The 13603-nt window shown below is 45.7% G+C and overlaps 1 protein-coding gene across 4 annotated transcripts in view; it reads left to right on the top strand.

Moving 5' to 3' along the window:
* Positions 1-12607, top strand: part of KLF15 (Kruppel like factor 15) — a 30807-nt gene extending 18200 nt beyond the window's left edge. For all 4 annotated transcript variants that reach the window (XM_027700350.1, XM_027700353.1, XM_027700351.1 and 1 more), the window contains exon 3: positions 3617-12607. In XM_027700350.1, coding sequence (XP_027556151.1) covers positions 3617-3785 — 169 coding nt within the window. In that variant the 3' untranslated portion in view covers positions 3786-12607. The remainder of the gene's footprint in view (positions 1-3616) is intronic.
* Positions 12608-13603: the final 996 nt, after the last annotated feature.

The raw sequence follows: 13603 nt of genomic DNA, 5'->3' as shown, positions 1-13603 counted from the left end.
CCTCACTGGAGATAGCAATTTCAAAACCAAAACAAAGTGTTGCCTAGCACAAAGTGCTTGAGCTCTGGGGTGTTAAAGGTTCCCCAGCTCTCTGGGCAGCCCTGCTATGATGGGTTGCATGCTTTAAATGCACCAGGGTAGGAGTGTGCACAGAGCAAACCCTTTTGCTAACCCCTAGGACAGCTGGAGAACCATAGCACCTCCTTGGAGGAGGCTAAACTCTGCTTGCTTATGCCCTTCCTTGGCACAGGGCAAGAGCTGTTTTCGGCAGGCTGCAGAGAGGCGTTTGTGTGTAAGTGGCCAGTGACCCGTGGCGTTCAATGCCCCGCTGTCCCGGTCGATGCACTGATCCGTGTCGTGCCAGCTTATACCTTTGGCACACCAGCCTCTGGTTAGCCCTGCTCCTCAGAAAGGCCCAGCCAAAGACCTGAGCTGCAGCGTGGGCCAGGCCCAGCAGCTGTGTTGTGGCACAGAATTCCTGCTTTTCCCCCCTGGTGCAGCATGTGCAAAGCTGCAGTTGTTGCAAGGAGGGAGGATTAGGTAATTGCCCCACTGCATCTTCTGTCTGGAGGCTCCACAGGTGACAGAGTGGGATATAAGCTCTGCCTGGTTTGGCAGGGAGGGTTTAAAGGCTGGTAATGCATGTGGCCAGGAGTGTGCATGGGACTGGGCCAGCGTGGGAGGTACCACACGTAGGGTAGGGCATGTGTCTTGCATTGGCTTTTCTTGCTGGTGGTGCTGTGCAAGGGGTTTCCCGGTGTGCAGGAGGTGTGCTGGTTTATTTTAGCAGAGCTTTCAGGATGGGCAGGACGAATTTAGAGCCTCCCCTCCACTACAGGGGAGAGACACAGTGTGAGTTGGCCTCAACAGCTGGTGGCCGTGGTAGGGACCACGGAGTACCAGGCTGAAGCTGTTGACTTTTCTTGCCCTGTGAGCCACAAAGCAATGTCCTCGTATGGTCAGGAGACACAGGACATATCCTACACATCAGGGAACTCTAGGATTTGTCTGCAAGGGAGATGTAGTTACAGGTCCTTTGGGATCCCACCAGATAGAAGGATGAAGGAGACTCTTAGTTGCTGTGGGATTGTGCAGATCCCTCCACCTTCCTTGTGAAGGAGGAATCTGTCTGGAAATGGAAGTGACAGAATGTTGAGGTGTTCCTTGGGACTTGCTCTTTTTTGGTTGAATTTGGCATTCCACAAGGGATTATTTGCACTTTTCCTGGGTTGATCTCAGTGCCAGGAGGTGCTGCAAATATTTCACTGCAGACCCAGGCCACCAGATCCTCCTGGCTTCCTTGTCCTAACCTTTGCGTTGTTTTTTTGTAAACACACAGACAGCTCGAGGTTTATTTCTGTGGGCTCTGTAAGTTGATCTTTCCGTCACTGCTGGGGAACAGTGTTGCAACATTCCTGCCTCTTCAGCTAAGGACATCGTTATGAGGCAGAGTGTATTTTTATCAGATGAACTCATCCGAGCTCGTTCCTGGCATGCGCCTCTTTCTCTGACACCATCCATACAATTCCCCTCGAAATGCACTTGTGAAGCTCTTGTGCAGGATTAGCCAGGTGCTGCTGCACATCTGTTGCAGGTGATGACCTTAATGGCCAAGGACACAGGACAAGGCAACCTGGCCACATCTGGTTTTACTCCTTTGGAGTCTGTGTTTAAAAGGACAGCTCTTTGCAAAGGCACTTTTTCCTCTCTGCTCCCTCTTTTCCCTGGATTTGGTAACGACCACTGGCAACAGTGCTGTTCCTTGTCCAGCACTGAGTCCTATTGAGGCAGTCTGCACAGGCAACATCCTACCCTTTCCAGACCCACTCACCTGTAGCTCTACAAGAGCATCCCTGTGAAGATGTGGCACTGGGACTGGTTCCCTGCTAAGGACTTGGGAGAAATCCCTGACCCTGCTGCTCCCAGGTCCAGACTGTGGTTTTGGGAAGCTATGGCTGAAAGGAGCAGAGGTGCTAGAGAAAGGAAATGTGCAAGTACGAGGGATGAAGAGAAACCTCTCTCATAGCCTTTATGGAGAAAATTCATCCCAGACAAGGAGCAGGTTGACAGCTCCGTAAGGGCATCTGCTCGTTGTTCTTAATGGAGAATTTGAATCTTTCACCTTGGGGATACCAAAGCAAGGAAAGGAAGAAATGCAAGTGAATGGATGAAAGACTCTCTCGTAGAAATGCCCCCATAGAAATCCCATAGAGATGTGTCCACACCATATCTGGCCCATGGCGAGTATCTGCATCTGCTTTGTACTGGCTGAGTGGTCTCTGAGGAGCATGACTAGACTGAAGAGCTGCAGAAATTGAGGAAACCATTACCAGCTTTCCCACTGCCTATGCCCTGTTCCTCAACTGGTGGCAGGAGATCAGAGCTAATTAAAACCTTTATGTGGAAACTTATTTTTCTTGCATGAAGGACTTATTCATAGGAGCCCAACGGTCCTGTTTTTCCCCTTTTATAAAAGTAGTGTATTTGCTCTGTTGGTGATGTGATATTTTGCGCCAGAAGGGCACATTTTTTTACATGTTCTTTCCCTCATTTGTTCAGCTAGTGCCCATGACTTCATTTATTTATTGTAAATAAACAGCTGATACCATTTCTTGCAAGCTCTCTTTCTGTGCCTCTCTTTGTTACTGTTCTGGCAACAAAACACTTAATTGCCCTTTGTCAGGCAGAAAATTTTTTGTACCCATCTGGACAGGGTTGTTTTAGTGTGACATTGTTAATTAACCCTCTGTCTCCCAGTCATGTCCAAACTCAGAATATAGCCAGCCTTGCTGTTAAGACGAGAGGATTAGCTGATTTGAGTTCAGTAAAGCCTGTGGATTCACAGTGGCTATTTGGGGATTTTTCTATGGAGACAGAAGGTGGGAAATATCTAAAATTCAAAAGACTATGGAAGAAGCTTTTGGTAATTAAAGGTTCAACCTTGATTTCAATTTACCCGTACAGTAACTATGCTAATGGCTATTGGGGCCCACCTGAACTTCAGCTGTTACAATGTTGAGTGTTTTTGTTACTGGGATGTTAATGACTCTCTATTTAGTTTGCAGGAACATGTACAGAAGACAATTTTTCAGCTGAATCTAAGTCGTCATATTGCTTTGGGTAGCTATGGCTGGCTAGCTATATCTGGAGTCCCTCTCAAACTAGGTGCAATTAGTGGGTATCCATTGTGCTCGTGTCAGTGGGAGCTTGAAAGCAGATTTCTCCTAAAAGACGGTGGTTGTTGTCTCTGCTTAAGAGGAGTCCGTGCTTGGATTTGCAGGAGAGAGGTTGTGGGAGAAGCTTTGAGGAAGACTGGCAGAGGGATCAAGAGCAGTGCTCTTTTTGTGGAGCTGTACCCATGTTATTGGGTCTAGGGCAAGGTTGGTACAAACGTTGCCTCCATGCTCTGAGTCCAGAGCTGACATGGCATGAGGTTGATAGTTGTGTGTTTCCATCACTGCTGCTGACTGATGGTTGAGACCAAACCAGCCCTGCTTTGTGTCCCTTTCAGTTTGTGGAGTCTCCCAGTGGCCCGACAGGACTTTTTTTTATCTGCTGTGAGAGACTTAGCAAAATAAAACCCCATTTATCTGAAAAGGCTTCTCTTCTCTTGCAGGTTCTCCAGGTCAGATGAGCTGTCCCGGCACAGGCGCTCCCACTCGGGGGTGAAACCCTATCAGTGTCCTGTCTGTGAGAAGAAGTTTGCTAGAAGTGACCACTTGTCCAAACATGTCAAGGTGCATCGATTCCCACGAAGCAACCGCTCCGTCCGCTCCGTGAACTGATTGTTCCCGCTTTCCCCTTCCCACCCAGCCATCTTACAACAGCCGATGACAGCACTTTGCTCACTGTATTTCTAGTGATAATTTATTTGTCTCCACAGAACAGTTAATGCTGTTACTTTATACCACCATGTTTGAGTGCCCTGTGTTCCTTCAAAGATGATTTGAGAATGAAGTTCCTTTTGGGTCAGGGGAGCGGGGTGCTTCTTTCTTTTTTTTTTTTTTTTCTTTCAAGGATATTATTTTTCTTTCCTTCTATCTGTCCCTCCTTTACTGCTGCTTCTTTTGGAAATTACAGTGTTTTATTTTTAGCTGTTTTCTGCTGCACAGGAAAATGTAAAAGTTGCTTGCTGCTAGTTAATTATAGCCCTGGCATTCCTGAGGGCTTTGCTCATGTACAGGCCATTCATTGTGAGTTTTTATTAAGCTGCTCTATTTGTCCAGTTTGGAAACAGCAAATTCCTTTTGAAATGAAAACAACTCCTTTGTTTTTGGGTCGCCTGAGCCAAGGATTTGTAGGGGCTGGCCATAGGAGGAGGAATAGTGGGAGTTGGGGACAGGGGGAGAGAAGGCTTGAGAGCACTGGAATGTGCCTTCATGCACATCTCTATGCAGCTCCAATTTCCCCAGCTCACATTTACCTTTCCCTTGGCTAGGGCTATATATAAATATTTATGTATATATATTCATACATACGTATATATATATATATTTAAGCAAAGGCACATCCCAGGCAAACTGGGAAGCTCAGGCTGGGCGAAATGGCTTGGAGTGGAGCCTTTCAGTACTGTGTGCTTGCTTCTGTCCTGTGCTGCCATGGGGTGAAAGGATGCCCAGGTGTCGAAGGACACACTGCTTTCCTTTGAGTCTGGTTTGCAGCATCTGTTGTCTTTAGCAGAAGAGCTGTTGTCTGCATGTAAGGCAGCAGGAAGACATTTCTGAGAGCGTCCGAGCTCTGGTCCTATCTCTGCTCCCATCCTCTTGTGTGATTGTGGGGGAGAAACCAGGGCCCCAGCCTCGGAGGTGCCTGGTGGTCCTGACGAGCACCAAGCATCCCCGCAGCCACCATGAATCAAGGCCTCGCTGGTTGGAGCTAAGTCTCCATTTGCCTGCTGGCAGGCAGGGTCTGTAGGATGTGCCTGTGCCCAGGGAGGATGGGAGGCATCATGGCCTGGTGGGACAGCACTGTGAGATCAGGGTCTAGGGGTGATCTTCAGTGCTAATCCCCTCCTTCCTGACAGCCATGTCAGAGCTCCATGCAGCTGGGGTGGGCGAATGGGTGAGAACAGTAGCCAAAAGAAACAAATTTGTGTGATAGCTGGCTAAGAAGGGAATTTAAACAAATAATCAGATGGTAGCAGGCAAATGATCTTGTTCTTGTTTCTTCTTGTTTTGTTTTTTTCTTTTCAACTCTGGCAATTGTAAGAAGCTTTAGAAGAAAATAGAATTCAGTAATTAGAAATGATTTTATAATGGATGTTGCATTTCCTTTCCATTCGCAGACAGCATCTGTTTGTCCTTTTTGTTGGCAAAATGGGAAATAGGAAAGTGCGATCCTAGCGCTAGGCAGAGCAGGAGCCCGCGCTGTGCGAGAGCAGCAGGTCTAGCTGAAGTGAATGCATTCCTTTTGTCCTCTAGAAATTAATATAAATGAACTATCATCTATTGACTGGTTTATATCACATCCTATGAATGTATGTAAATAAAACTGTACATAGATGCATATCTATATAAAATATCTTTTAATAACGTATCAAATTTGTGTAAATTGGAAACAAAAATACCTATAAAGCCAGTGTACATAAGTTACAATTCTGTATATTTTCTTTTGTTCTTCATAAAAATATATTTACTTTGACAATAAAATGAAAATGGAAATTTTAAATTCCTCCTTGAAATTATTATTCGTTAATTTCCTTTGTAGCCAGCTCTGTAATCAAGACAATAGCACTTCAAATTTTGATTCACCTGGATGTAACTTTTCAGGTGCTTTTTAACAGGGAGATGATGGAAGAGATCTGAAGTTATCTTTAGTTTTTCTCATCTCAGAAAGTTCTTGGGAGGCGCGAGATGTTTCAGCGCTCTCTTCGCCGGAGCCCTCACGCCTCGCCTGGCAGCCACGCTGGGACCCAAATGCCTTCCTTGGCTCCTGACTGCTGTGGAACAGGTCTGCAGATGCAGTAAAACTGTGGTTAATGGATTAGAGCAAGCAGGTGTTGAAGGAATTCAAACTTTAGTGGTTAGTGTGAAGGAGGAAGGGCTTCAAAGTCTGCTTCACACTGTGACTGTGATTCACTGTGCGAGCCAAGACAAAGGACTCGACTGCCGTGTGCTGCAGTTCCCTTTCTTGTAAAATGGGGATAATAATGCATCACAGTGATACTGTGGGACTTAATTTGCATTTGTATGATCCTTGGATGGAAGAAGCAGGAGTAAGACCAGTAGTCACAGGATTAGATTAGTAAAGAAAGGCTTGGCATGACGGAGGTCTTGGTGCCAAGGCGCTTCAGTTGGCTCTTCTGTAAACCCACGCCTAAAAGAGTGATGTGAAGGATCTGTGGTACGAAGCTTGCCTCAGGCCTGAGGAGAAGACGCCCTGTTCTGCAACAGCCATTGCTTCCCATTTGTAACAACAGGGGCATGAACATGATGCTCTGGTGATCTGCAAGCTGGGACATCTCTTGCACTGTGCTTTTGGTTGCTTGGCCTCCACTGGAAGAAGAAACCAGCAACATTACTGGTGTTAAAGTCACTTCTGAGTCTCCATGGGAGCAATGGTGCAGTGGGTCCAGATCTTCTCCCAGCAAGAATCACTCTGAGACTAACAGGCATTGAGGGATTTAAGTGTCTCCCTGAAGAACAGACACCAAAAAGTGCCAGCTGATGAGCCAGGGCTCTCCAGACCCCTGATTATTTTTCCCAGAGAATCCCTATCAGTCTGGCAAGAGGACTGAGGGATGAGGCAAACTAAGTTCTGTGCACTCCAGGTTGTTGTTACCTTCTGAGGTGTAGCCTGAAGACCAGAGTGCTAAGCACAGCTGTTTTAAGGGCTAGTCATGTACTCATTTTAATTAGCAAGCCTGCACCAAGAGGATCTGCGATTCCCTTCTGTTCTCACCCTACCCACTTCATGCAGTAAACCAGCTGCTTTATTTTAACCAGCATCTCAGTCTCCTCCCCATCTCACCTGGAGTTCTGATATTGCTGTAAAGTTGGGCAATTCACCCTGCAAGACACTCGGGGCAGAAGCTGTTATTTTTCTGCAAGAGGCAATACTTGAAGCTGAAGTGGAGTAATGCAAAATCCCTGCTGTTGGAGCACAGCAGGGCAGAAATCTAAGATCTAAGTTTATGTTTCAGCCTGGAATATTTTCCATGAAATCCTTATTCTTTCTTTATTTTTTTTTCTCTTTTCTGTTTTAAGTATGGTTTTTGAGTGTAGATTGTGTGGGTTTTTCTAGTTAATACCTGTAAGGAAATGTAAGCTTATGTATAAGTCACAGTGTTTTGCTGAAAAGAGTAGGGCTGTGTTTGCTGTGAAAGGAGAATTAGTTCTGCATGAAATTAATGACATTTTTAGAGATTTGTCACAAAAAAAGTAGAAATTTCCGAAAGAGATTTCAGTGTTTGTTTTATGTGAAATTACTAGCCTGCCTGGGCTTTGCCAATTCATGAGAAAAATGTGGCCTTGCCTTAAGCCTGAGTTTATCCACCTGAAGATAAATATATATTTAAGTGCTTTGATACCACAACTGTAGAAAAGTTTATGATGTCCCTGCTTCAGCAACTCTGCATGACAAAGCACAGCATGGTGTAGTTATACATAAGCCTATGTCTCATTGACTTCAAGCCGTTATAGTTTCATTTCTGAGGTGTGAATGGACACGTGCAGTGTTACAGCCTTTGCAAAACGATTGTGATCTGATTCCTAACACTTGCAAGAACTCTCTGTTTTTAAAAGGCTTATAGTCCTTCATCAGAGCTAGTGGTGAAGTGGTAGTTATGAGAGGTAAGGAGCTGTCAATTGGGATGGTTGTACTTGAGGTAAGGACTAAGCATCAGGAATATGAGTAAAGGGATGTTCTGTGAGGTAACCTGACTTCTGTGACCCGTGGCTAAACACAGTGCAGTGGAGCGATGTGTCCAAGACCATAGGCCAACACAAAGTGGAAATGGGAGCAGAACCAAGAAGTCCCAAACCTCCTTTGCCCCAGACAGTGGCGCAAACAACATGTCAATAACACACAAGGGGTTACAGAGGGCAAAGAGTAATAGGACACGTGAGACATCAGATAAGCAAAGAAAGGCAAAGATGGGGCATAGATAAAGTCAGGCTTTATCAGCATTATCAGCAGATACTGATAATGTCTGCTTTTGGAAAGCATGCCAAGGAGAGAGGAATGAGAGCTCACCTGCTGGTGTGCAGCACATGGCAGTCATCAAGGTACAACTCCCTAAGAAGAGTCCTGCTCCCCTGACCTGTGTTACGTGGGGGCTTTTTTCCCTGGCAGTTTTGGGGGGAGGGCAGGGAGCTGCACCCCTATGGAAAACAAACTACCCCATTGAGCAGGGTGGTGTGATGAAAGGTAGCAAACCTGGCTCCCCGGAGGAGTGCTTGAGTTTAGACCCTGCAATGTTTCCAACAGTCTTCTGCTTCCCACCCTCCCTGGGGGTTGTTTTCACTTAATTGCTTGTGCCATGAGCCTTCTCCTTGTCTAAACGGCCACTATACATTTAATCCAAACAACCAGGTGACTCCAGCACAAAGCCAGTGGCAATAATCCAGTGTTAATGATTACCCTGGGCCCCTTGGGTTATGTAAGTCTGGATGTGCTGTACTTGGGCTCTTGGCTTGGACTTGCCCTTCCAGTCTGGGAGAAATACCAAGGACTTGCCAACACACATAGAAAGCTGTTTGGAGCCAGCTGGGATTTTCCTTCTCCCCTTTTGACAGCACCTATGAAACCCGTTATTCACTCGGTTCAGCGACTGCTGTACTTTGCTTGCTTGTTATGCAGAGACATTGCTCTTAAAGAATGAGTTGTGCTAAGCTCCCACTGGCTTCCTTACAAGCCAGAGGCAGTGACTGCCATGGCTTATCCGGGGGAAAAAATTCCCAGCTAAGGCAGGGACTGCAAATCCCAACAGGTCCTTGGCTTTCCTTGCTCATTCCTTCTGGGACATTTGTGTTTTGTTCTTGCTTTTTTTTGGGGGGGGGGGGGAAGGGGTGGGGGGGGGGGGGGGAGGTGTTTGAAGGTGTGTGGTGTGTGAAAAATAGATATTGTGAAGAATCTTCTAGCCTTAACTTCTCATGTTTGCTTGCATACAAGTTGAGGGATGGAACTTAATGACTCTTCGGGTGAAATGATCCATATCATTAAGTTTGTAGCTCTGCAGTGCTCAGTGTTTCACAGGTCTAAGCTTTGATTTGCCCTGCCAGCTTAGTGCAGGTCTTCCTCCAGCTGGAGCTGGAGCACATCCATCATCTCTTGCCATGTTCTCTATGCGAATATCACTTTTATGATAATTTTGTGGTTAGGCTGACTCAAAGCTCATGTAAGTATTTGATCTCCTAAAGAGATAAGACTAGGGGAATCTCTTAGCTCTTGGAGACGTCCATTGCAGAGAGCTTTCATCAGCTCAGCCATTCTGCCCTACGGAGTGTGTATGCCTTGTCTAGCATCTCATTGAGCCCCAAATTTCTATTCAAACATTCTACAGTTTAGAGCAATGTCTGACAAGGGTCTGGCCATCATGAGAAGAGGACAGTGTTTGCATCTCTGCCCAGTGCAGCCTGCCAAGGTGTGAGGTAAAATGGAAGTGAAATACGTGAATGGCAAGTTATTCCTGGGAAAGCCAGCTCTCCTGCTGCTCACACTGGTGCACATCTGGTAACCCATCCCCTGCTCATGTTGGATTCATAACCATCCTGAAAAGGAGAGAAAATTGAGGTGAATGTGGTCTGTAGTTTTCTGTAAGGGAGCAGAGGAAGGAAAACAGAAATAGGAGCAAGTTATGGCATAGCAAGCACTGTTCTGTCTTTTCCAGTAAAAAGAGAGTGATGGGCTCTTTTTGCAGGAAGGGCTCTGCTTGTTGCCCAGGAGGAAGGTCTGAGCCAGCATCCAGCATCAGAGCAGCTCGTGTGTGCTGCTCTGGGGCAACAGCAGCTTTACGTCAGGGGATTTAGTGAATAATAGTCAGAGGGTTGTGCCTTGGACAGCTGGCAGTCACAAAGAGAAGGGTTTGGGAGGGCTTGCTGTCAGTCCCTCAGGTCCCTTCCTTGTATGATTCTGCTTTTCTCCTGAATCTGTAGCTGATTCTTGGATTGGACTCAGGGGATGCTTAGCACTTCCCAAAGCAGAAATTTTATTTATCCACATGAACCAGGGACCAGGAACCTCAATAGGCAGTCTGAGGTATTTAATGGAAAAATCTATCCATGAATTGTTTTGCATGTGACTGAGGGTGGAGTCCAGTAGCCCACAGAAAGAGAGGTATGAAGAATCACTGTTATGTATCTAAAAAAGCTTCTGGCGTCTGCCTTTCCTATTGAGTCCAGTGGGCACCAGTTTAAGCCCTGCTACTTGTTCCAACATTATGGTTGCAAATACAGGAATTGGGCTGTAAGGCTGAAAAGCATCCAGGCATTTAGCAAACTCACCTTCCATAAGTGAAGGAGTGACGTGAACGTTCGAGTTTGGCTCTTGTCTGCTGACTTTTTCTGAGAAGTCTATAAACGGCAGCCAGGTAGTCTCTCACTTTTTGTTTCTCTAGTGTGTGTTGTTTTTCCATGGACAACATGTTCTGGACCTCAGAGAGTTGGCTGGAGCTAGATTCATTCAGATCGTCTGTCTCTAGTGGCAGATAATGCCTCAGGGAGGGCAAAGGGTTTGGAAATTTTGCCATGTCAGAGCAGTGATCCTGCAGCCAGCACAGCTGGAAAAACACCCGGGCTGTGCTGACAGTGGCAGTGCTGCAGCAAGTGGTCTCATGGACCCCTGCCTGTGCTGGACCTTGGCTCCCCTGTGCTGGTTCTTGGGTCTGACTGGGACACTGTGACACCATGGAACTGAGAAACTTATGTGGCTGTCCAGGGACAGGGCTGATGTGGGAAGCCTCTTGTTCTAATGAGGCCTCTCTGCCTTGGCTGATGAGGCAATGACCTCTGGTATGGGCTCTCCACTTCTGGAAGTGGCAGATGCTGCCGAGGAAGGTCCACTTTGGCTGAGAGGGGAGCACAGGGTGATTAGCAATCTGTCCTCACTCAGAAAATCAAGTTAGTTACAGCTGACAAGTTTGCTGGAAAACTCTCCCACTTGTTCCCTCGGAATTAATGGCACAACTGGAGGGTGTTCATTTACCTGTCACTTGGGACCTTTAGTCTCCTCACAGGATATTGGTATTCCAACAACTGATAAATAAACACACATTAGTAAGACATTTTTCTTCAAGAGAGTGTGGATTTTCTTTGGCACCAAAACTCTCAACAGCCCTTCTCAAGCACTGCCTGGCTGCCTGAGCACCCAACCTTCACTCAATACCACTGGCACTGCCTGGTTGATAATCCAGGCTTGTGCATGAGATCAGTGATACCCATGAAAGTTTAATGCGAATCAATCTCTGTCATGCCTAAAGGAGTAATTAGCAAATTAGAATTGGTCCTGATGACTTTGTGCAAGTTACCTGATTCCCTGTGACTGATCCCTGGTGGGTGGGTGGAGGACCATGAATCCAGGGAGAGCTGGAGCCACCTACCTAGCTTTGCTCCTGCATTTTCATGCTAATCTCATTGAAACAAATTAGCTGTTCTAAATTAATAATAGTATTTGGCAGCTCTCTAGCATCTTCCAGATGAGGAGCAGAACATAATTCCCAGTGGGGAGTTAAGCCTTTCCAGTCCCCTGAAGAGTAGTTGTCACCTTCGCTGTGCAAAGTCAGAAAAGGGATTTAAATTATTTGACCAATAGTACTTAGGGAGCGTGTGGCAAAGATGTAGAGCAAGCCAGTTCCTCCTCAGACTCAGGTGATAATCACAGCTTAATCATTTGGTGTGATTTTGAGACGTGTACACACCGATGTATAGATGCACACTGGGGAAGAAGTGGGGATGCTTTTCAGCTTCTGGATAGGCTTAAGACCTACATGAGGTCAAGTGGAAGGAATGACAAATGTGTTCATTTTGTTGATGTAGCAGGAGTGATGGTGGTGCAGGTGTTCTGTGGCCCTTGAGGCTGCTGCAGGACCTGGGGAGCAGTAGGGGAACAACTTGGCTGCATCTGCTTGTGACTTTTTGAGTCCTTGCAATGGGCCTCAGTTACCTCTGCAAGATGGGTTCATTTTCATCATCTTCTGGGGGGACACGTTGACTCCCACAGTAACTAGCAAGAAGTTCAGATCAATGTTTTCTCTTGCCTTTATCACCCCATAAAGCACTTCCATGCTGTTGAATATGTCACCCTTTTGGTGTGACAGAAAGGAGGCTGATGAGCACCCTCAGAGGTTTTTTTGCACTAAAATCCAACTTGCACCTTGCAGTACCTTCCTACACATCTACCTACAGTCTTTCCTCCATAACTTTGATACTTTCTGCTTACTCTTCTCAAACACGTTTGTTTTAAAGAAAATGACCTGCTGCTGATGCACTAGCTGTTATCTATTAACACAAACATTTTAGATTGCATAAGACTGTCAGTTTTGAAAGTTAGTACAGAAGAACTAGTCGAATGTAATCTCTGCTGTTTATCCTGATCTTTTATTCAACCTTCTGGAACTAGATAATTTCTGTGGTAATTAATAAACTCTACTCTTTGTTGTGATAAGTTCTAATTATTACTTTCAAGGGAGTTTATTGGATCAACAAATAACTAGTCACTAGCTAGAGTGATGTGCTGTGTAGAGAGAGGTTTCAACCTACCTTATAATGACTAAGTAGGTATGTGTAAGCCATAGAGAAGCTTTGCAAGTAGAGTCTCTTTGCAGTATATTTGCAGAGCTAACAGTCTGAGTCAGCTGGCAATCTAACCAGATGCACAGGACTAGTAAAGCACATTTGGGGCTGCTGAGAAAAAAAAAAAGAACCCTTTTCATTAAAAAAAAAAATTGAAAGCATTCACCAGAAGACGTGAGAGAGCAAGGGAGCAAGAGAGACAGCAGAATTGCTGCTGTAGTGGCAGGCAGTCAGTCACTGGGGATGCTGGCTGTTCTGGTTCATTGGTCTCTCACTGCAGCTGTGCAACACCTGCACCTGCCAGTGGCAGGTGTTTTGAAGTGATGCTCATTCTTCCTCATTTCCTTTCCTCTGAGGCTCCTCTTGTGAACTGAGGATGTCATGACTTTACCAGAAAGACTCCATGGATGAGCTAATGATAAAGACAAACAAAGTTTCTAGTGCAAAACATGGCAGCCAGCTGGGGGATTTATTTATGTGAAGAAATGCTGTTTGGGGACTTGTTGTGGTCACACAGCTATGCAGAGAAAATGGGGAGTGGAATCTTCTCTAAGTCTGTCCTTGAAGGCCCCTAATAAGGCCATATCTAAGACTATGTTAATAGAGGAGACCTAGGACAGTGGGGTACGAATCCAATTGTCTCTGCTGTTGGCAACTCCTCTTTCCTTTTAGTTCAAGGTAATCCGCCAGTCAAAACTTTTCAGTCAGATTGATTTCAGATTTTCTCAGTTTTGATAAAATGTTTTTATTCTGCTTTTTTTTTCAAATGTGAATGTCAAGAATTACATGATTTTGTTCAAACCTCAGCAATTCTCTTTGAAGTTAGCTTTTTCTTCCCTTTTCAGCAACCCTAGAAATGTGATTTTTATGACCAA

This window comes from Neopelma chrysocephalum, unplaced genomic scaffold, assembly GCF_003984885.1.
Source record: "Neopelma chrysocephalum unplaced genomic scaffold, ASM398488v2 Primary Assembly neopelma1_147, whole genome shotgun sequence".
In the NCBI taxonomy this organism is placed as follows: Eukaryota; Metazoa; Chordata; class Aves; order Passeriformes; family Pipridae; genus Neopelma; species Neopelma chrysocephalum.
The sequence above is the reverse complement of the archived record's forward strand: the minus strand, read 5'-3'. Positions and strand labels throughout refer to the sequence as shown.